At 36.1% G+C, this 23097-nt stretch overlaps 2 protein-coding genes across 5 annotated transcripts; both read right to left on the reverse strand.

Moving 5' to 3' along the window:
- Nucleotides 1-1607: 1607 nt before the first annotated feature.
- On the reverse strand, nucleotides 1608-3903 carry LOC106420570 (protein YIPF1 homolog). Its single transcript, XM_013861422.3, has 6 exons — nucleotides 3652-3903; nucleotides 3389-3449; nucleotides 3236-3316; nucleotides 2873-3038; nucleotides 2127-2400; nucleotides 1608-2013 (listed from the first exon to the last, which is right to left on the reverse strand). The coding sequence occupies exons 1-6, from the start codon at nucleotides 3703-3705 to the stop codon at nucleotides 1819-1821; spliced, it is 831 nt and encodes a 276-aa protein (XP_013716876.2). The 5' UTR covers nucleotides 3706-3903; the 3' UTR covers nucleotides 1608-1818.
- Nucleotides 3904-4491: 588 nt separating this feature from the next.
- On the reverse strand, nucleotides 4492-9244 carry LOC106438067 (protein DA1-related 2-like). Of its 4 annotated transcripts, none has more exons than XM_048775761.1 (12): nucleotides 8563-9244; nucleotides 8119-8261; nucleotides 6869-6956; nucleotides 6650-6764; nucleotides 6437-6560; nucleotides 6244-6327; nucleotides 6041-6160; nucleotides 5744-5956; nucleotides 5592-5654; nucleotides 5392-5507; nucleotides 5235-5293; nucleotides 4492-4974 (listed from the first exon to the last, which is right to left on the reverse strand). In XM_048775761.1, the coding sequence occupies exons 1-12, from the start codon at nucleotides 8621-8623 to the stop codon at nucleotides 4646-4648; spliced, it is 1515 nt and encodes a 504-aa protein (XP_048631718.1). In that variant the 5' UTR covers nucleotides 8624-9244; the 3' UTR covers nucleotides 4492-4645. The 4 variants fall into 4 exon arrangements, with proteins under 4 accessions (XP_048631718.1, XP_048631720.1, XP_013734570.2 ...); XM_048775763.1 differs by having other exon boundaries at nucleotides 6437-6557; nucleotides 8563-9240; XM_013879116.3 differs by having other exon boundaries at nucleotides 8092-8261; nucleotides 8563-9240.
- Between the last annotated feature and the right edge of the window lie 13853 nt (nucleotides 9245-23097).

Consider the following 23097-nt stretch of genomic DNA (forward strand, 5'->3'; position numbering starts at 1 on the left):
TTTATTTTACTTCGGTTGCACTAAGTAGCCTGAAATTACGTGAGAACCAAAAAGTTTTTATGAGTTTCTTGTACTGTTTTTTTTTCCGTTTGATTCGTGTCTAAACTTCATGCAAGCAAATACTTCATCTGTTTTATATTAAATGTCAATATAGAGTAAAATTTTCGTTATAAAATAAATATTATTTTAGAATTTTAATACAAAATTTATTAATTTTATTATTTTATTTCTTTTTATTAGTTGAAATTTGAATTTTAGTTAGATATATATATAGTAATGTTTTTATTTTAAAAATATACAAACTAAATATTTTTTTAATTTGTATGCATAAATCTTAAACGACAATTAAAATGAAACGAAATAATAATAAAAAATTATCTCATCTTTTATTTTAAACATAGACTACAAAAACTTATAGTATCCACAATATATTCTTCACAAATGAAGTAAATGAATTTGGCTTTTGGTTTCTCAAAAGTATGTATGTGGTGATAAGACGCAGATACAGGAAGAAAAGTTGGAGGAATCACCATATAATAATTTAGATAAAATAAGTTATTTATTTAAAGATTGATAGAGACAATGATTGCCACGGGGGAAGATCGGTTTGTTCATATAATTTATATTGTTCTTTTTACAATTTTTTTAAATATTATAGTTTACTTTTTGTTAATGGAGAGAGCTTGAAAATAACTAAGTATTCATTTTTTTTTGAGATGTCACAAACAACAAGTAACTCGGGAGGAAAACAAAAATGTTAAGAGAAGTATTTTGTTTGAGATGCCAAAACTAACGAGTAAACTATGTAAAGTTAAAATAGACGGTAAAGACTAGGGGGTGGGAATCTCTGTTTAAGTTGGGATTTGGTTTGGGTTCAGTTTAGTCTGGTTCCAATTTTTTTTAACTAAAACCAACAAAAATTAGTTTGATTTAGATTGTGTTTGTTTCGGTTTAGTTCAGTTTAATCGAATTGATTATAGTTTTGTTTCTACTTCGTTTTAAAAAATAAAATTTATAAAACATAAAACAAATAATCATTATTCACTTATTCATTAACTTATTAATATTTAAATGTCAAAAACTCGACGAAAAAATGAATCAATAACTTTAAATCATTATCTTCAAACATAATTTAACGTCATCGTAGTAGTTTTTTATAGTGTAGGAAAATTATGTTTTTAAAATTTTATTGATTATTGTGTTTCTAATATTTATTTTGAAGTAAAGTGTATAAAATTATATTTGGTTGTTTAGGTTAAATGGTTAACTATCCTAAAATTCTATATTTTTATTATATTTAATTAATCTATCTAAATAGACTTCTATTTTTTGGTTCGGTTTAAACTCAAACTAAATCGTACAGTTTGGACTGACAAAACTATAACCAAATGGTTAGACGAAGAATTAGTGTTATATTCTTAACAACAAACGTTTCTTGAGGAGTCAGTGCTGTTTAACTAAAGAGAAACGTCGGTTACAACCATCTAGAGTTGGTGTTAGGTACTAGAAAACAAGTTAGTATTAGGTACAGTTCACATGCTTTGTACTGAAAATGTTTTTTTTTTTAAATAGCCATTCTGATATCTGGCAGATAAAAATCAACCATTAAAAGCTAAGACAATTCAACTCACCAAACAAACAAGCAAACAAGAAACTAAGCCAGTCAAAACGAATCCCAATGATTCAGTACAGTGTATATGTTACTCTGTGGGTTTTGTTCTTTTGTAATGACAAATTCATTGTTCTACCACAGCACATCAAAATCTAAAACGTTTTTTTTTTTACATACATTATATATGTTTCCTCGTGTTGTGGAGATTAAGGAAAGAACCAGACTTTGATGAAGATAGAAAGAACCATTTGCAGACCAAACGCTACAGCCAATACAACGGTCAGATCATTGCTCGCCTCAAGGTAAGACCGTAGATTCAGGGCAACAAAGCATGATGATGCGCTGCCAGCTAAGAGTATAATCACCCATCTCAGAAACTCCACTGGAATAAGCAATGGAAGCTGCAAAAAATAATGATCAATGGCTATTAGGTTGATTCTAAGTCACGGTACATATTGTCATTGAGAGCTAAGCTAAGACAGAAGTGTTGCGGATACAGGAGACAGAAACTTACAGTGGCTGGAACGAAAACGAAGAGAGAGTATCCCCAGAGGCACCAGAATCTTAGAAGATCCGCTCTGGATCCCATATACCGGAGTGAGAAATAAAACGCCACTGGCACAATGATTGCGTAGCCATAGATTAAAGATGCTGCCAAGTTTATATAGTTCACATCAAAGACCCAAGGAGCTTCACTGTTGGTTCGTTTCTTCACGAGGTACGTGGCACAGTTTCCGAGAGAGGAAAGCACAAACACAAGCGTGGTGCAGATCCAGACAAGGCCATACCTAACAGAGAGAGGCGAAACCCACACAGACGAGTCATTTATCTGGAAACTTGTTCAAGACCAACCTTTTAACTAGTTTTTAGAGGATAACATGTTTCCTATGTTGCAGACTATGAAATAGATAGAAGCTTAAATATAATGTGAGGAACTGTTTTAACAAGCTACTGGTAACAAGCTATAGCATATGAAAACTGGATCTGGATGCAGCCATGCAGGCGTAAGTCTATAGTACCTAAGCTCAGATGGAATATTCAAGCAGCAAAGGTATAATACCACAAACCTATGACATATCAATTTTACTAGTGAGAAATTTAATGTGCTATCGGAAAAGATAACAGTTAACATGGTAAGAAAACAACAGGCTGAAGAAGTAGTGGAGTTATTAAGGAAATCTCATTGGGAGATGCCAAAGAATTCTATATCAGAGCAATCACTGAGAAAAGTCACAGAAGAAAGGGTATTGAAAGACTTACAAATCAGGGTTGGCATCAATCTTGCTGAAAAAATCACCACTGGTGGGGTACAAGGAACTCATCAGTCTGTTCAAAACAACGTCTGTGTCCACGTTGAAGTACTGGGCGTATGAGTAGACGTTAAAGTATCCCTTCCAGTTGTTTGATGGCTGCTGTTCAGGTCCTTCTACAAGACAGAACAACGTACTTTATCTAGGATCTGGACTCACATAAGCACTCTTTCAACCATGATGAAAAGTTAGACGTTACTTAGAATACAAAACAAGCGCTTACTACAATTACTTGATTCATAGAGACTACTGTCTACTGATAAACATGTCTTTAAGAAAGAAAAAAAAAAGCCAAAAGGAGCATATATAATACCTGTTGGGCTCTCAAGAGTTTGATAACCCTTTGAACTGTTTCCTTGATGCGGTGGAAATATCTGCATGTTTGCAGAAGGACCTGAACCAAGCAACATTCAAACTCTTTCACTACTGCAAAAAAAAAAAGCTAGCTTCTAGCAAAAGAACACACCTTCGTTTACGCTTGATATATGCACATTCGTGCTTTTCTTGTCGTCCTCGCTGATCACAGCCTTCAAAGTACATGTTTTATTTTTGTATTAGAAAGAATGAAAGTGAATATCTCAATCCAATCATGGAAGCATTTAAAACCCAAAAGACAACAACTTTTCATAAAAGGAAAGTCCTTTATCCTAATCAGACACAAACCCATTTGAAAGATTCTAAAAATTGGTGGAATCGGATAAGGAAATGATGTGTGTTTGCTAGACTTACGGGAACTGAGCCAAGTAAATGGCTCGTCTGTAGATTAGAGAACGACTCATCCATCGAAGCTTAGTTGATCGAAAGGGAGATTCTTTATCTCACCCACAAGAAGGATAAGATCGGAAGAAGAAAGATCGGGCCTTTCTCTGAGTTTTGTGAGGTTTCTTAGTTTGCTTTCTCCGTCGTCGTCGTCCTGGAAAGCAATTGCGAAAGGAAGCGAGAGACAATGATCCACGCGCGGTTTTTCAGTAACTGAGGTACACGCACCGTTTACACGTGACTTGGGCCCATATAATCACAAGTTTTCAGGCTGCCCATAATGGAATTTTTAATCCAATTGAACCGAACCCAACCAAACCAAACCAGCTTTTTGGTTTTTGAATGTGAAGCACTATAAAATTTCTGGAAAATTTGTCTTCTGTATATGGTTTGACTATTTTGTTTAGTCTTTGACTGGAAACTACTGGTTGTTTGCATTGCTGCAGCGCTACCGTTACATCCAGGCATACCAAGTTGGTCTTAAGCTCCAGAGTATTGAAGAGGCTTTCGTATCTGAAAATCGAATGGGGGAAGAAGCAATGTCTAGAATGCGATCACAGAGTCATTGGAGGAAAGAGTTAGTTGTAAGTTATTCCAGCCACCTTTCTTTGTACATGTGTATCATCATCCTTCCTCATGATGCTTGCAGGATTGTCTGACTATGTGGAATAGTACAAATTGTCTCTGTTGTCAACATCATCTTCAAGCCAATCAAATTATTAGGACTGAGATGTTTAGTAGCATTTTCTTGAAGTGTTTGTGATTTTGGAAACTAATTGAGTTTTTTTGTTTGTTATTAGTATTCAATAATTGCTTAAAAACCTCCAAACAACCAATCTCCTCACTCAAAATCCAAGGGGAGACAGTATGTTCTGAGATTCTATAGAAAGTTACAAACCAACCCTTTGTGTGATCCATCCAATTCAAATTAAAGACCATAACAGAACATTAAATATTGTGAAAGTTACAAAGGAAACGTTCCAGTGAAGCGGATATGATCAAGTGTGCGACGCAGACCGTACTTACAAACCGCTGCATTTGCTGCTCTGAAACCCCCTCCGTAAGCTGGAGATGCGTCATGAGCTATCTGATGCTTAAAGAACTCTCCAAGTTTCTTCTCCACGTTTGATTTCCCTCCTTTCTTGTTAGAAGAAGATGATGATGACGAGGTGGCAGTTGATGTTGAGGGCATGCTTCTTGAAGAAGGATCTGAGAGAACTTCAGATTCAAGCCACATGTAAGAGAGGACTTGGCAGATACCTTCCTCTACCTCAGGGTTAAGGTTCCTATACCCTAATGAAATCAAGAAATTAAACAAATTAAGATGCTTAATGTTTTGAATTTAGTGGACAAGAAGTTCAAGAAATGTTCTGAAATATATTTGAAGACCATATTATTACTTGTTTATTTTACGTAGACTAAAAGCAAAAACGATAAACAGTTTAGTTTTGTAAAATATTATTGAACCGAATAAATCGAATTTACTTAAACTAATTCAGTGATATATATTAGTTTCTTATTTTTTAAAATTGATGGAGGTGAATAGTAAGTACCTTTGAGCCTTAGCCATCCATGCATCAGCTCGTGGGCAAGAATTGCTCCAGTTAATAGTCTTCATGCATCCAGCAAAGTTGCGTTAGGTTACTAACCACATTCACTATCTTTTTCGGTTGGAGTAGAAAAGTGAGAGAGTTTGAGAAAACAAAGTACCTAGGGAGGCCGTAAAGAACGAGAATCGCAGTGACTTCACATTTACGTGTAAGCTTTTGAGGCTGAGTTCTCATACCAACAAGACGGTGAGCGCCAAGTCTCGGTCTTTTAAGAACCTAGGAAGAACCAAAAACATACCAAAAATAATGCTTAGAATTAAAAATTACGTTAAGTTGTAACAAGAATTTTAAAAGACTTACACTTGTGACTGTCTGTTCTTCAGACAAACATAAACCCCTTGTCTCAGGCATGTGATGGTATCCCTAAGGGAAGTACATAGGACTTTTAGTTATAAATTGAGAGAAACTCAACGTGAAAATGTTATGTTTAAGTCAAAAGACCAAAATATTACGTGTTTCTCTCCGACGATAGCGTCGTTGAGAGCTTCTCGCTGAACAAGAAGCATGGGGATTTGTTGCTCAAGTTTAATGTACATTCCTTCGTAATAGTCACGTATTGCATGGTAAAGTGGTTGACAATCTCCAGTGTCGGTTATCGCAGTTTCCATGCATTCTAAACATAAACTTCTCCCATCGTCTAAAGTGTAATATCTCACCTCCCATGACTTCATAAGGTCACAACATATAAAAAACACATATGGACTTAGCAATAATCAAGAGGGCATTTTAGTTTCATTATTTTTGATTACCTCCAAACGTTCGCAGCTACAACAACGAGCGGTTCTATCGTGTTCGTGAGAGGGACAATACTTTTGATTCCAAAACGGATGGCATCGATATTCGATCAAGCCAGCATCATTAGTTGGGATCTAAGAAAAAATGGAGAAATTAGAATATAATATATACTATGTTATGTGTATTAATCTAATAATGTGGTTGTTAAGTTGCTTACAAAATGGTGACAAACTTCGCATTTAGGATGAGTAAGCTCTTTGAAACAAATCTGATGGTAGGGTTTGGTTCCTGATAGAGAGAACTTTGAGCCAAGTGAGAAAACAAAAGATACAACCTTAGTACTCCAAACGCAAACGTTTGTATCATATATTGATATGTATTATATGTTAAGTGTGTGTATATATATATACCTCATGCTCAGTGATAGGGTAACGACATGAATCACAACAGAAGCAATCAGGATGAAAGAATGTTCCCATGCATCCCAGATAGTTCCCCAGTCCAATATCGCTATTGCAACCGCCACATATTCTGCTACAAATATAGATCAAACACCATTTGTTTTTAATATAATTTGAAATAATAATTCTATAGAACTGAAGTAAGAGTGTACATTTTTGTACCTTTGTGGTCGTCTGACTTGATAGGACGGTTCATATGGTGGAATGAAAGATGGATTCAATCCACTGTGAAAAGGCCTAGGGAAATCTGAATTATTATCCAAAGACCAACCATATCCTGCCCAGATAAAATAAATTCAATCTCTAACTTATAGAAATAGTGTTTGTAATTAATAATCTTTCTGTTTTATCTGTATTCACTAAGGTAGACAAAAGATATACCATATGGTCGGTTCGTATCGTCAGCTAGAGAAACTGACAATACACGATCTAGTTCTTCTTTGTCCCGTGAGGCTCTCGACCGATCGTCCTGATTCGTTAAGACGACCATCCCAAAGCATGTAAATTAATCTTTTTGTAAACAAGTTATATGGTTTTTATGGAACTTGTAGGTCGAAAATTTGGACAGCTATGTAAAATAACAAGTTATAATGATCTCAGCAACAACAAAAAAGAAGAAGTTATTGTGAAATAATTTCTGTTGATAAAGAAGACCTTGGAAAAAAAAAACCATCTTTACAATTTACTTCTGTTGATCTATTGTTATTTTCTAGCCATTTTCATTATGCTATTTATGATATTTATTGTTCTGTATTTTCATATGTATGCTACATGTATTTGTGTCATTTTCAACAATCTAATTAAAATTTAAGTTGATAAAAAAACTAATTGTTTTCTGTCCTGAACTTTAAAAGAAAACACTAATTGTTCACCATGTCGATTTCATCTTTTAGAGATTCTAGTGTTTAAATATCATTAGTTCTTATGGGAATCAGAATAGGCCACCACAATTCAATCCAACTCTTCCATCATGCAATGGGTGCTTAATGTTCATTATTTATTTCATGGGTTAACAATTATATTCCAAACCCAATGAGCTAGGTACGTACTAGCTCATATTAACATGAAAAATGCTTATTATTTTATCAATATTAAATATCAAAATTAAAAATTAACAAATTCTAGAATTAAATTTTAATATATATATATATATATATCAAATTAAGTGATAATTTTTAATATTCTTCCATTATAGCTCACAAAAACATTAAAATCTAATCTCAACTCAGCCGACTAATAAATCTTCCTATTGAACCAATATATAAACCGCTTTCTATCTATTTTTGTCATCCTTATTACTGCCCATGACCACATTGTCACATCATCTCATTTTAAGCACTAAAATGAAATAAGAAATGCATCAATTAGTTTCATGGATGTGACCATTTCACAGAATGTACAACTACAACGACCCGTGATATTTCAACAACATGAGAAAAAAACGAAAAAGAGTGGTAACATTCACATGTCTTTTGCATATTGCTTTAATATTACCGATCACATGCCGATAGTATATGTCTAGATTTATATAGAAAGAAAAAGAATGAAAAGACTAAATTTAACTAGAGTAACTAATCTAATGAATAATTTAAGAAAATATTTACCGAAGAGGAAGGAGGTAAAGGAAAGACCATATTCTCGTCCTCTTGAAACTGAGGAGGATGATGGTTAGTGCGAGCACCACCAGTGCCACCGTTAGAGCCACTCTTGAAAAGCTTACTCACCCATTTCATCAAGTTCCATTTCTTCTCTGGCGAAGACGACGACCCAGCCCCTGTTATATCATCAAAATTGTTAGGTTAACTCTTTCAATATTAAGTCTAAAGATAGGATTCACACTGTGCATGAGCCATTTGGTGACTTAATATTCTTGCCAAAAACTCGGTATCAAGCAGGGCCGGTTTTTGGAGACTAAGAATTTTAGAAAAAAATTAAAAAAATTAATTTTTATAAATTTGAGAATTTATATACGTAAACTATTTCTTAAATTTTAGAGGTCCCAGATGTATGTTTCACTTGACTATACCTAGGATCGGCCATGTTATTAGAAACGTTGAAAAGAAAAGAAAACGCACCAAAGATACAAGGATTGGAGATATGGCTGACATGAGAAACACCATATGAAGAAGAATCCATATGAAGATGAAGAATGTCCCACACGTGTTTATATAACCGCGAAAACGTGTGAGTGAAGAGTAAACGACACCCGGAGAGAGAAGCAAAGAAAAGAAGAGTAGGAGGAAGAAGAAGGAAGAGGGGAGAAGAAGATGATGTTATAAGTCATTAATTGTTATTAGAGAATAAAAACATGTATGAAAAGAGAACGAAAAAAGAGAGAATCTTTGCAGAAGAGATCGGGCAAAAAAATGTTAAAGAAAAGGGAAAAGAGGAGATGCTTAGCTTCAGAAAGGAAAGGAACAGAGAGAAAGACATGTTTTTTCAAGAGAATATATTATATCATGCTGAGGCGGAGAATCTCTCAAACAATGGTGGTGGGAGGAGGAGGATATAGTTGAAACCTTTTGAAGCTTCTCTCTTTATCATTTTCTTTAAAACAACTTTCTTTTTGGGTTTTCATGGCGACGCTAGTCCCGTTCAACTTCTACTATATTCCAATTGAGTTTTGCTGTTTTCTTTGATTTTCTTGTTTTTCTTTTATAGTATGATTGATATTGTGGGTTAGTTCTTATGTTTAAGTGTTGATTTCGGTTTAGTTTTAATAGTAACTACATCATTTTCAGCAACCACTATCTCGGATTTGGATACCAAAGAAATCCTTTAGAAAAAAAAAAAAATTATACGTTAAAGAAAAAAGTTTAGTTGCCATACTCTCGTATCATACAACATAATACTCTCGTATCATACAACATAAAGAGTCGTAAAAAAAAACGATATTCACACACAACATCAAATACGACAAAAATAAAACATTTGCGAGTTTATTTTGAGGCAATTGTCAATAATAGCACCTTTTGAAGTTTATGTCTCAAAAATAGCACTAGAAGGAGAAAGTCACAAAAATGACATTCATTAAAGGATAAAATATCTATAATACCCTTGGTTTAAAATTAAATAAACAAACTAAAATAAATCAAAATAAAAATAAAAAAAAAAAATTTTTTTTTTATAGTTTCAGATTATATGTTTTCAGATTCGAAATTTTTATAATTTTTTTTTTAAAAACATTTTGAATTTTTTTTTTTTTCAGATTTTATTTTTATAATTTAAAAATACTTTTTGAAACTGTTTTTAAAATTTTTATTTTTTATTTTATTATTTATTATTTATAAAATTTTAAACCCTAATTCCAAAACCCCACTCCTTAACTCTAAACCCTAAGGTTTGGATTAATTAACCCTAGGGGTATAAGTGTACATTACCTCTTTAATGAAACCTATTTTTGTGACTTTGAGCCTTGAGTGCTACTTTAGGAACAAAAACTTGGTTTAGTGTTATTCTAGTCTTTTTCTCTTTATTTTGTACGATTCAACTTTGTTCTACCGATATCTATTTTTTTGTAATTGTCGAGTAATCAATATATATATTTAGAGATTTTTTTTTTAAACTCAACATCAAAATTTTCCTATCTTTAGATAACCCAAATTCAAATTCAACAAAGTCTTCATAAGACATTCCTACATTATGTGATACATTGTATCATTGTTATTTTTCTACTTTTTTCCTTAATGTGACGTGACTTTAGGCTATACACGATAAAGATGCGCTTTTGCAACGTTGACACTTGACACAAGTAACTTTATGATGTAATTTTCTCAGCAATTAAACCTTTATGAAACACAAAGGACAGACCAATTATAATAAAATAATTGTGGGCATCAATCTATAGGAAGGGCCTGACCCGTATTGACGCCACAAGATGAAAAAGGGTTCAAAGTGGAATCAACCACCCAATTTTTACAGAACAAAAGCCTAACCTATAGTCACTTTAAAGTAAGTTTTCATAAAACAAAGATAATAGTTTGACGTTAAATATGGCATCAGATCAAATCCACCTTGAGATCTGACCATTTCTTTATTTAACTTGCTAAAGTCGCTCTATGTATGGACGATCCCATACCCTTTTTTTCCAATTAAGGCTGCTTATTTTTGGAATATCTCATTTAAATAATACTCTATCTCATTTATAATAAGTAATTTAAAATAATTTATTTTGTTTATACTAAACTTCATGTATGAAACGTTAATTTGATATGTAAAAAAAACATCTATCCATATTTAAGGTTAAGAATTTTTTTAGAAAGAATTATACAGTAGAACATATCTAACCTTTTCTTAATTAGAGGATAAAACATCAAAACGATATGTATAATCAACCGTGGGAAATTTATATGTCTGACTGTTTTAAAATATGAAGATGAAAAGAAGAATCAGTGTTGTTTTTCTGAATCGGATAAATTTGGTTTCTAAAACTCTTTCGCGTCTTAGTTTTTTTTTTTGATCAACTTAAAACATTCAATAAAAGGCCTCAGGCCCAGGAGGAGAACACATTGTAGAGGCAGGCTTTAGCCAAATTGTCTGCCTGCCCATTAAGGTCACGAGAAACAAAGGAGAAGCAACAAAAAACGAAAGACGATGATAGAGACTCGATGTCCGAGAGAATTCCGTAGAGATTCACCGGCTTGGTAACCGAGTTTATGGCTCTGATGAGCGAAAGAGAGTCTGAACGGATCCAGATTTTGGTGATGCCGAGGTGTTGAGCGTGAGAGAGAGCCTCCCGAATAGCTAACCCTTCAGCCATAAGCGCTGATGAGACCCAAGTTTGGTATTGACATCCATCTGATCGGGTGAGTGATGAAGCTGAGTCGAAGATCCAGGCCAGACCGGCGGTGAGAGATTCCTTTTTCCAAGCGGCGTCGGTGTTACAAATTACTGTCCCGACAGGGATCGATGGCGGTCTTGCTTGGTTCTGAGTATGCTTCTGTGAAGATTTGGCGGGGTCCTGAGCCTGTAGCCACTCACGAGCATTCGCAAGGGATTTAGTGGCCGTGGCTTGTGCAGAGGTTGGTCTTGACTCAAACAGAAGCTTGTTCCGAGTGGTCCACAGATTCCAACACACCCAAGAGAAGATGTCGCTGCTAATCCCACTCGGCGGCAAGCAGGTCCATGTCCTTGATGTCTGAGCAGCTTCACTAATTGATAAGCAAAGCCCCGGATCAAAACTCCCAGCCAGGGGAATTAGGCTCCATACCTGGGCCGCGTAGGGGCAATGTAGTAATAGGTGTTCCGTAGTCTCGGTCTGACCGCAGTGAATGCAGTTAGTATTCTGTAACATCCCCCTCTTCTGTAGATTCCCACCCGTTGGAAGAGCTCCTTGAATAGCTTTCCAAATGAAGATCTGTAGCTTTGGCGTAGAGGAAATAGACCACACCGATCGATGCCAATCAAAGGAGTCAAGCGGAGCGCTACTATCCACGAGCTCTTTATCAGCAATGGCCGCAGCATACCCTGACTTTGCGGAGTAAATGCCTGACTTCGCTGGGTACCAAATGTAGGAATCTCTTGCTTCTGTTTTGCTCGGTTTGATAGTCAATATTTCCTCCACAAAATCAGGCATTATCCTACTGATCATCTCTATATTCCATTCACAGGTACCTCGATTAATAAGATCAGAAACATAGAGATCATTTGTACCTTCCTTGAGTGGCCCGTACGGTATAATGCGAGACGTAGTTGATATCCAAGCATCCGTCCATACCTTGATCTCTGTCCCCTCTCCCACTGCTCTTCCAATGTGGGAGGCTAGTAAGTCTCTACCAGCGAGGATACCAGTCCATCCATGGGAAGCGCCTTTCACCAATTGTACTTTGAGCAGTGGAGCTTTGTGGCAGTATTTCCCGAGCAGGACTCTAGATAGGAGACAGTTTGGATTAGTGAGCATGCGCCATGGAAGCTTTGCCAGTAGAGCAATATTAAAGGTTTGAATATCCTTAAACCCCAAACCCCCCAAACTTTTTGGTTTTGTAAGCTTATCCCATGCTAACCAACACATCTTCTTTTTCCCCGTGTTTGAGTCCCACCAGAAACGTGTTAGAGCCGATTGTATCATCTTACACAAGCCAACCGGTAACAGAAAGCAAGTCATTGCAAAGCTAGGAACAGCAGTGAGTACAGCCTTAAGCATGACCATTTTACCAGCAGAGGAAAGGAATCTAGTAGACCAGCTTACTGCCTTCACCACAATCCTATCAATAATAGATGCAAAGAGGTCTCTCTTTTTCCTCCCGAAGTGTTCTGGGAGGCCAAGGTACTTTCCCACACCTCCCTCCTTTGTGATTCCTAGTATGTCTTTGACTTCATTTCTCACTAAAGATGTGGTCTTTTTAGCAAAGGAGATGGAGGACTTGTCGGTATTGATCCTCTGGCCCGAAGCAGATTCATACAGGGTTAGAATATGTTTCAGTTTCGCGCAGCTACGTCTATCAGTGGGGATGAAAAACATGGTATCATCAGCGAACAGTAAGTGATTTACACTGGGACTGTTTTTTGCAATTTTGATTCCAGGGAGAGTTCCATCTTGTTGTGCTTTAGAGCAGAGGCCTGATAAAACTTCACTACACAGGATAAAGAGATAGGGGGAGAGGGGGTCCCCTTGTCTAATTCCACGCTGTGGTACCACTCTGCCTAGGACAGCATCATTTATCAGGAAGGAGTAAGAGACAGAGGAGACACACTTCATTATCCAGGTAGTAAAAACCTCGTGAAAACCCAATGTAGATAAAACACATTCGATGAAACTCCATTCTAATCTATCATATGCCTTGCTCATGTCAGACTTTATAGCCATGGAGGAACGTTTTTTGGACTTGGTCGTCTTAAGATAGTGAAGGAACTCGTGCGTGATAAGCACGTTATCAGAGATGGCTCGGCCAGGTATGAAAGCTGACTGGTTCTCAGAAATAGCACAGTGTAGGACCGGTTTTAGCCTCAGTGAAAGGAGTTTTGAGATTACCTTATAGTAAACATTACACAAAGCAATGGGTCTGTAGTCCGAAACTACTTTAGGACAAGTAATCTTTGGGATCAACCTGATATGTGTAGCATTGATAGAGTGAGGCATTGATCCCGTTCTGAAAAACTCTTGTATCTCCTTTATCATAGCAGGTCCGGTGACATCCCAGTTGGTCTGGAAGAAACTCGCAGAGAAACCATCTGGCCCTGGAGCCTTGTCAGGATGGATGGAGAAAAGAGCCGCTCGAATTTCAAAATCTGTGGGTGGCATTATCAACATTTCATTCTGCTCCGCTGTTATCTTGCTCTTCAGGGCACTATGCACAGTGTCAGTGCAATCGCTTGAGGAAGATGAGAAGATCTCCGTGAAATAAGTAGCTATAACTTCAGCAATTTGTTTCTCTTCGAACACTGCGGTTCCCTCTGCAGTTTCTATCATGGAAAATCTGTTTCGGGCTCTCCTTCCGCGAGCAGCTGCGTGGAAATAACCAGTATTACGATCCCCTAAGGAGAGCCACATCTGCCTGCTGCGCTGCCTCCAGTACTCCTCTTCGGCCTTATAGGCCTGTAGCAATGCTAGATTCAGCGAGGAAATCAGAGGATCATCTGCTACCGGTTTGGATAGCTCTGAATCCAGACTCATTTTCAGGTTATCAATAGCTTTTTTGCTGTTGAGGAATTGGTCCTTACTCCATTTAGAGATAGCCTTTCTACAATTTGAGAGTCTCTCCATGACATTCAAGTTCTTGTATCTATTCCAGGTTTTCTCAACTAGAATAGTGACCTCCGAGTTGTGTCGCAGCCTTCTATCATATCTGAACAGTCTTTGCGATTTCAGCTTTGTAGGATCAAATACGGATAACAGAGGTCGGTGATCTGAGCCCTCGAAGAGCAGGTAATGACTTCTAGCTGTAGGAAACATATCTGACCAATCACTATTACTCACTGCTCTGTCTAATCTACAGTGTACCACAAAGGTCCCGGTCTCTTGTGATCCTCTAACCCCTCTCCACGATAAGAAGTTTCCAGTGTGTTGAAGATCAAAGAGGTCACAACTTGATAGGAAGTTCCTAAAGGCGCAAAATGTACTTTCAGCTCTATCCTTTCCTCCCGACTTCTCAGAGTTGTTGATAATCTCATTAAAATCTCCTGTGAGATACCAGGCCCCAGATCGTGAGGTTGAGATGTTTGAGAGATCATCCCAAACTGCCTGGCGCTTAGAAACCTCGGGGGCACCATAGACGAAGGTACAGAAGAATTCCAAGTCCTTAAAATTAACCTTAGCATCAATGAAGTTGTGGTTTGCTGTTAACACTTGTAAACCAATATGATTTTTCCAGAGCAGGGCCAGGCCTCCCCCACCCTGTCCATGGGGGGAAACTAAGTAGTGGGAATCATAGTTGAGATCCTTGAGCTCTTTTAGAACAAAACTGTCCTCGTTCTTTGTCTCCATTAGGAAGCAAATATCAGGAGAACAGCTTTGAGAGAGCTCTTTTAACCGCTGGACTGTTCGGGGGTTCCCAATCCCGCAACAGTTCCAGCTTATTATGGCTAAGGAAGAGGATTTCCGGGGTTGTGAAAACCCGGATTGTTCGAAGGGATCTTCGGGCTATTCAATGGAGCAGCAGCTTTTGGAACCCCGGAGGATGATGAAGTGGTAGCTCTAGCTCTCCTAGCACTCGACGGAGTAGAATTTGTTCTTGCTGGTGATGCCTGCACCTTCGAGAAAATCATCTTCTTCGCACTACCTCCCATACTCATCGCGTTAATATGTGTTTTCTTTGCTCCAGGTGGTCGACCTCGCCGTTTGGCTCCTGTAGTAGAGGATGGTTTTGAGCCCACGGCCAGTCCACTACTTGACCCAAGGGGTCCCAATATTGGTTGAGGTTCCTCAGAGTTAGGGAGGAGAATAGTGTCTGGGACGTCCCTCAAGGTGACAGTTTGCTGGGAAAGCGATGCAGTTGCTGCGGCCACAATGCTCGCCGCAGTGTTAGTCATCAGGTCTGCTTCATCCTGGATCACCCTGCGTCGTCTAGCTGCACTCTCAATGGGATCCACGCAGTGCACATACTGTAAGGTAACCTCCCTCAACTCCCCAAGAACTTCTTCAGTTGTTGGTATTAACTGTTTGGAGAATTCACATTCGTGTAGGTTTTTTCCAAACGTAGGTGTGGGGGTCGTTACCGCTAACTCTTGCATGGGTAGAGGCAGAGACTGGATAGGTGGTGTGTTTTGTCTCTCTCGTACTCTCCACTGTAGCTGCGGAGGAGGAGGTAGCCTCAGTCTTTCCTTCACGGACTTCCTCTCTTGATTTGCGCTTGCCCGTCCCTGCACCATCTTAGGAGGAGACCCGCTGGAATTATCTGGAGTAATCTTGTTCTTAAGAGGTCGTACTTGAGAAATTTCAGATGTTACTCTGTCACCGAAAGATTTACCGTGGCGGTCCACCCTTTGGTGAAAAATCTCAACCCCCTTGTTATTTGCTCTGACAGGTGGTGGTAGTCTGGGTGAGTAAAGCACTTGTCTGTCCGACTGTGAGGAGTGTCGTCGACTCACGTGTAGATCTCTATGGCTTTCAGAGTAGTGAGAGTTTTGTTGATCATTCAAACTCTGGTTTGGCGCTTTCCTAGTACAGTAACGAGATGTATGAGTAAGCATGTTGCAGTTTTTGCAGAAGTTCGCAATTTTCTCGTACTGAAAAGTGATAGGAACTTCTTCTCCAGTCGAGAAGTCCACCATGGATTCCAAAGTGAGTGGCTCTAAAGCGTCGAGCAGGATCCTGATTCTAGCAGAGGTCTTTGTGATGTCGTAGTCTTCCAGTTGTCCTAGCTCAGGGGCTATATTATACACCATCTTCTCATGCCAAAAGTGCAGGGGAAGACCTCTTACTGTGATCCAGAAGGGGATCTTGGATGGAAAAGTGCTAGAAATGACCGGTTCCCAGCGTTCCAGAATAACCATCCAGTGGTTATGCTGATATGGTCTGTTAAGGAGGACACATTGCAGGTCTTCATCTCTGTCAAACCGGAACTGGAAGCAATCATTCCCTAAATCAGCTCCAATGACCTTACCCCTGAGAGCCCACTGTTTGGGGAGTTCGAGAATCAGGTGCTCTACCTGCTGCTCGTTGGGGTTAATTAGTCTCCCTATTAGGGTTTTTGAATTTTCTTTGACAAGATCGGAAAAATCGAAGTCTGGAGCTCTGATACGCTTACGGTTAGTATCAGTGGAAGATGAGGGGAGCCCCTTCCCTTTCTCTGCGGTTGTATATCGTCGAGAAGCCATGTGGGTAAGCTTGAGAGTTGACAGGGCACTAAGGGGAGAAGCAGTCGACCCTAGTTTCACAAGGTGGTGGGTTCTTCAGTATCCCCTTTGCACGCTGATAAGAAAGGTCGGAGCAGAAACCTTCCTCCGGCGGTTTCACCGGAGAGGACCAGTAGGTAAAGATTCAGTTTCTTCAATGGACCGAGGGTTTTTCCACAAAGGGGAGGGAATTTTGAAAAGCTTCTGATGTGTCAGCGTGTAATGATCTAAAACAGGAAGGTCAGCGCTACAGTACCTACGAAGACACTTAAAACCCAAAGGTTAAGACTGCCATTGGGGAGAGTGCCTGGGAGAGAGTTACCGTCGATCTCCATCCTACTTTATATGCTACTTTCACTCTTTCGCGTCTTAGTTTATATGTATTTTGAACCTTCATTTTATTTTTAAACTCTTAAACCTTTCCCTTAAGGTTGAGTTGATGAAGGTTGTTATCACGGGGTCTTTATGTTTTTCGTTTTATTATCTTCCCGTATTTCGGTTGTGAACAATTCTTTGTCCCGATTCAATGAATTCAGACGTAAAAAAAAACGTTAGTTTTTACTTCTGTCTAATCTATGAATCAATTTAATTTTATATAATCTTACTTCTGTCTAATCTATGAATCAATTCAGTGAACAAAGTGAAGTAGATACATCACTTGCCCACAAAAAGAGAGGTATATACTACATCACATGAAACATGAGGCTAAAGGGCCGAGCATGAGTAGCCGATGCAAAATCAAAGATACGGCAGCATTTGTCTTTAATCACCTAAAATCTAACAATTTACTTTCTTATCTTATGTGACATCTTATCCACCTTATTAAAAGGTCTTTTAACTTTCTTATCTTATGTAACTTTGTAAAGATTTTTGGTTAAAAAGTCTTGAGATGAGAAACGTGGAGGTGAGTTGGAAAGAATGAATCAAACCCTTTACGATATTTCACCACAATAAAACTAACATTACGATCAGGGGGAAAAGAGAGAAAAATATATGGTTTGTCATTGTATGGATATGAGTATATGACCATCTTTACGAGTCAATGCCATCTTCGACTGTAACATAAAATCTGTTTACCTAATGTCATATTTATAACACAAGGATCCTATTGATTTTTAGAATACCTAAGAGTCTTTACCCTTGTGAGATCGTTGAGAGTATAGTTCTATCCGAGAACAAAGTAAAAGAGATAATTTTTTTTTCTGAATATTTTATTAGACGTCATAAGCTGCTTATAATAAATACATCACGAACTTCTTAAATAAAACAAACCCTAAACCATAATTAAACCATAATCAAACCATAATCAAATTAAAACGTAAAAAGCCCAAAACAACATAAAACCCATAATAATTATTAAACCCACGTGAACCCTTAATTGGAGACGTGACTTGATTGCTAAGATGTGCTCAAATCTTATTTCTCTGCAAATATACTGGCATAATGATACTCTTTAAACCTCCAATCTATACTATTATTTGCGAAGTAAATTTTAGAAACGGAGCTCTCACGTTAAAAGTTAGAGCGGTTAATATCTATAATACCCTTAATGAATTTATTTATAATTAATTATATAATCAAAAACGAATTTTTATTTATAATATTAACATTTTAAAAATAAGATAATTCTTATATATTGTGTTGTTATCTTAAAACATATTTTTCAATTATAAAAATTTAAAATAAAATATAAAACAATTATAATAAATTCAGTGGTTAAAGTCAATGTTATCTTTAATAAATTTTAATTAAAAAATTATATTTAATTAGATTTTTGTCATAAATTATATATATATATATAGAGCGGTTAATATCTAAATACCTTTAATGAATTTTATATATAATTAATTATATAAACAAAAACGAATTTTTATTAATAATATTAACTTTTTTAAAAAATAAGATAATTCTTATATATTGTGTTGTTATCTTATAACATATTTTTCAATTATAAAATTAAAAAATAAAACAATTATAATAAATGCAGTGGTTAAAGTCATTGTTATCTTTAATAAATTTTAATTAAACATATATATTTAATTAGATTTTTTATATATATATAGAGCGGTTAATATCTATTATACCCTTAATGAATTTTATATATAACCAATTATATAAACAAAGTTTTTATTAATAATATTAACTTCTTAAAAAATAAGATAATTCTTATATATTGTGTTGTTATCTTAAAACATATTTTTCAATTATAAAATTTAAAAATAAAATATATAACAAATATAATAAATTCAGTGGTTAAAGTCAATGTTATCTTTAATAAATTTTAATTAAACATATATATTTAATTGGATTTTTGTCATATATATATATATATTTGATTTAATTTCTTTGAAAACATAAATAATAAGTTATTATGCTGGTTTTTAAATTAATAAAAAATAAACTAATAAATATTTGTAAAACGATTAAGCCCGCATATGCGGGCAAGACACCTAGTCTAAATCCGTATTTACGCAGTCATGATCTTCTCCAAATAAAAATATATTGCTAGGATTAGAGTTTCATTGGAAAAGATGAAGTTTACAGTTTGATCTCCAACAATTTCTCAGATCGATCTAAAACTAATTTACAAACTATCCTTATATTTGTTTCGAATCATAACAATTGAGTTTTTAGGTTTTTATTATTTGTTTTTTTCTCTTCAAAATATAGTATTTGTTCGAAATATAGTAGTTATTCTACAATAATATTTGAGTTTTAGGAATTATTTTCATATCCGATCTAGATTCTTAGTTGAACCGGTAGACTCGGTATATGTACATAATCCGGTTCGGATTTAATAAAAATTTGTTAATTAAAAATCTAATAGAACTCAGTAAAAACTCAAAATCTAATAGAACCCATTGATCTGATAAAAACACAAAATATTTGTTTATATTTTTTAAAATTTGATTAAATTACTCATATATTTTTAGTATTACGTAAATTTGTGATTCTTTAGACTTTGATGAAAATTTTATAATGTTATCCAAATAAAAAATGATAATATAAAAAAATTATTGATATGACAATATTAGTTTATTCTTGTTATTAATAACCTATTATAAGTTTGTATTTTTTATTTTAGATTTAAAAATTGATTTTAAGAAAAATTTTAAAACATTTTTAAACACTCGTAATTATCATATAAATAGTATGTACAAAATGATATACTAAATATATTTATTTCATAATATATTTATTTCATTTGTGTATATATACTCATTTTCGATTGTTAAATAATATTATACATGAAAAAATAATATTCAAATATGTATATGATATATGGTGTAAGATATAGGGTTTTGGTTTGTATTGAAAATCTAGATAATATTCTAATGATATATTTTGAATATCGAAACATAGATTTAAGAAAATAATATTTTCATGTATTTTTTAATTTATATATGGTTCATAATATATGTATGTCTTATATTTATACTTAAAAAATTTATATTAAATTTAAAGTTAACATATCTTATAAGTATATATATGTCCATTATTTATAGATCTATTTAGGTGTATTTGTAGGTCTAAAACCAAAAGACTTAAATGTCTTTAATGAGTTTTATTAATTTTTTGTAAGAATAATGATATTTTGAGAAAACTGAAATCAAAAGAAGATGGTACGCGAATACGTCTCACCGCAAATCAAGAGAGAGAAAAGAGAGAAAAGAGAGAAAAGAGACGTCGGGGGTGGGAGAGTCACTTCTCCGGCGCGTGTCGGTGACGGTGGCTCTCCTTCTCTCAGTTTCAGTACAAGCGCAAGGCTGGGTGTCTCGTGATGGCGTCACTCGCCGATATACCGGCGGATCTGAATTAGGGTTTTGCTCCGGGAAGCTTCTCGGTTCGTATCGGGACTTCCAACGGCTACATCTCGTCTCTCTTTGGATTCGTGGTGAGGCGTATCGACGACGGTTCACGGTGACAGTCAGCTGTTAGATCCGGGAGGTGGAGGCTCCGAAAGCTCTACTATCGCCGCTAAAGATTCCGAGGAGCGGAGGCTTTTTCAGCTTTGCGCCGTCGTCAAGTTTCCGGGATGCAGAGGCGTGTTTTGCCTTGCGTCGTCGGCTTTGTTTTGCCTAGGAGATCTAAAGGTTTGATTTTATTTTTTTCGGCTTTGTTTTTGCGGTTTTAGTCTCGGTTTTTTGGAGGAGAGTCCGTCGGGGACGGTGGAAGCTCTCCGGTGTAAGGAGGACAGTGATTGTGAAGCTTTCTCTGGGGTGGTGGTGGTGAAAGATTACGGATGAGATCTCGCCAAGGCGATTGACGCTCTCCGATATTGAAACCCTATGAAGCATACAGTTGTTTACGGTGACGTCTAGACGGAACAAAGGAGTTCCGTTTTGGTCCGGGGATCTGTGTGTCGGATCTCCGGTTCGGTAATGGTGAAAGATGTGGTGACGCGACGTCTTCGCGACACGTGTCCCTCGTCGTCGAGGATGGCAACACGTGTCCGAGCAGTTTCAACGAAGAGATGTGCGAGACGGCGTCGGCTTTTGCGGGGGTGAGCTAGGGTTTTCTAAATGTGGGCTTGAAGCCCATTTGAAGAAAGAGTTGTATTGTGTGGCCCGGTTTGTTTGTGGGCTTTGTAATTTGTAATGGGCTCTGGACTTCTATACTATTATTTGCGAAGTAAATTTTTGGAATCGAGCTCTCACGTTAAAAGTTAGAGTGGTTAATATCGTTTATACCCTTAATAAATAAAACATATAAATAAATTAAAAAATAAAAACGAAATTTTAATTAATTTGATTAGATAATTGATTAATATTAATAATAGTAAGAATTATCTAAAATCTGAAAATATAATTTTAAAAGAGATAATTTTTGTATATATTGTATTGTTATCTGAAAAAATCTTTTAGTAAAAAGTTAAAAACATAAACTATATAACTAAAAGTTAATCAAATAAAATTATTAATTGTATTGTTAAAAAAGAGATATATATATATATTGTATTGTTATCTGAACAAGTATTTTAGTAAAAAGTTAAAAACATAAATTATATAATTAAATATTAATCAAATAATTTTATTTAATTATATAATTAAAAATATAATATTGAGATATTTTAAGATTTATTTTAGTATAATAAAGATAGTGTACAAAGGAATTTTTCAAAATTTTTCAAAGAAGGAACACGAACCTTCTGGATGTTCGATTCGACGGTTTTGGTACTCGATTAAACGAGAAATCGGTGTGGATTGCGACGATTTTCTTCCCTGCCGAGAGCCATGAGGAGACCCAAGATCCGACGCCCCACGTTTTTCCCAGATCTAAACCCTTGCCCCACCACCGTCCCCGATCCACCGCCACCGCCGCCGCCTTGGGAAAACTGAGATCGGAATTTACGGAGGAAGAGGTAGTGAATCGCGGGGTGGTTGTGGAATTGGTGGTAGTGATCGTGGTGGTAGTGAGATCCAGTAGACGAGGAACCTTCCGAAGATGCGGCGTCTTGACCGCTCGTATCTCCGCCGTCCAATTCCGCCGATTCGTTTCCGGTTGATAAATTGACTGTACTGCAGAAATCGGCGGGATTCAAGGGCCGTTCGGAGACTACATCCACACGGCGGCGGGTCGTGGTGGTTGGTCCGGCAGGGACGGGTGCAGCGGGTAAGGGGTTAATCGCTCCGGCGACCGACATATCGCCACCGGTAAAAGGGGATTCAGAATTAGAAAATGGAAGAGAGAGAGAGAGAGAGAGAGAGAGAGAGAGAGAGTGATAAAGAGGAGAGAGAGAGGGATGATGATTAGTCTTAGGGGGGTTACGTGGCCATGTTCTGACTTTCTTCTTCTTCTCTATAAGCCACCGTCACCGTGAAGTTTGGCGAAGCTGAGACGCCGAATCTCGTTTTGTTTTGTCAGCTTTTATGTTGGCATGCGCGTTTATATTTTCTGTGTGACTGTTCTAACCATTTCGTTTTTCTACCGACCGTTTGCATTTATTTATTTATGGATAACAATTTTGAGAATTCATTCATCACGTATGTTAACACACGCGGATTTAACAAAAGAGATTTATTGTTATCTAAATTTTGTATTAGCGTTTGATAGGCAGAGCGTAAGCATTAATTAACATCTTTCTTATCCAATCAATAATTCTTTTTTTAAAGCATTTAAATAATGCAATTTTGCTCTCTATCATGTGAAACTTTTAGTAGAACATAATATAAAATAATTTATAAAATAATTTAATATAATTTATCTAATAATATCATAAAAATATATTTATATCCAAAAACCTATCTTATTTTTTTCAAATAACTTTAGAAAAACTCTTAAAAATAAAAATCATGTTTGAAAAAAAAAATATGAAATTATTTTTCAATAAAATTATT

Source organism: Brassica napus, chromosome A3 (genome assembly GCF_020379485.1).
Source record: "Brassica napus cultivar Da-Ae chromosome A3, Da-Ae, whole genome shotgun sequence".
In the NCBI taxonomy this organism is placed as follows: domain Eukaryota; kingdom Viridiplantae; phylum Streptophyta; class Magnoliopsida; order Brassicales; family Brassicaceae; genus Brassica; species Brassica napus.

What these genes read in the sequence shown, in the direction of transcription:
- LOC106438067 (XM_013879116.3), bottom strand. Translation starts at nt 8,623, where the DNA reads ATGGATTCTTCTTCATATGGTGTTTCTCATGTCAGCCATATCTCCAAT. An exon ending in CTTTACCTCCTTCCTCTTCG is followed by an intron (nt 6,957 to 8,091) that starts GTAAATATTTTC and finishes TTAACGAATCAG; the next exon opens with GACGATCGGTCGAGAGCCTC. An exon ending in GTAGCTGCGAACGTTTGGAG is followed by an intron (nt 5,957 to 6,040) that starts GTAATCAAAAAT and finishes GACCTTATGAAG; the next exon opens with TCATGGGAGGTGAGATATTA.
- LOC106420570 (XM_013861422.3), bottom strand. Translation starts at nt 3,705, where the DNA reads ATGGATGAGTCGTTCTCTAATCTACAGACGAGCCATTTACTTGGCTCA. An exon ending in ATTTACTTGGCTCAGTTCCC is followed by an intron (nt 3,450 to 3,651) that starts GTAAGTCTAGCA and finishes TGTACTTTGAAG; the next exon opens with GCTGTGATCAGCGAGGACGA. An exon ending in TATATCAAGCGTAAACGAAG is followed by an intron (nt 3,317 to 3,388) that starts GTGTGTTCTTTT and finishes TGCTTGGTTCAG; the next exon opens with GTCCTTCTGCAAACATGCAG.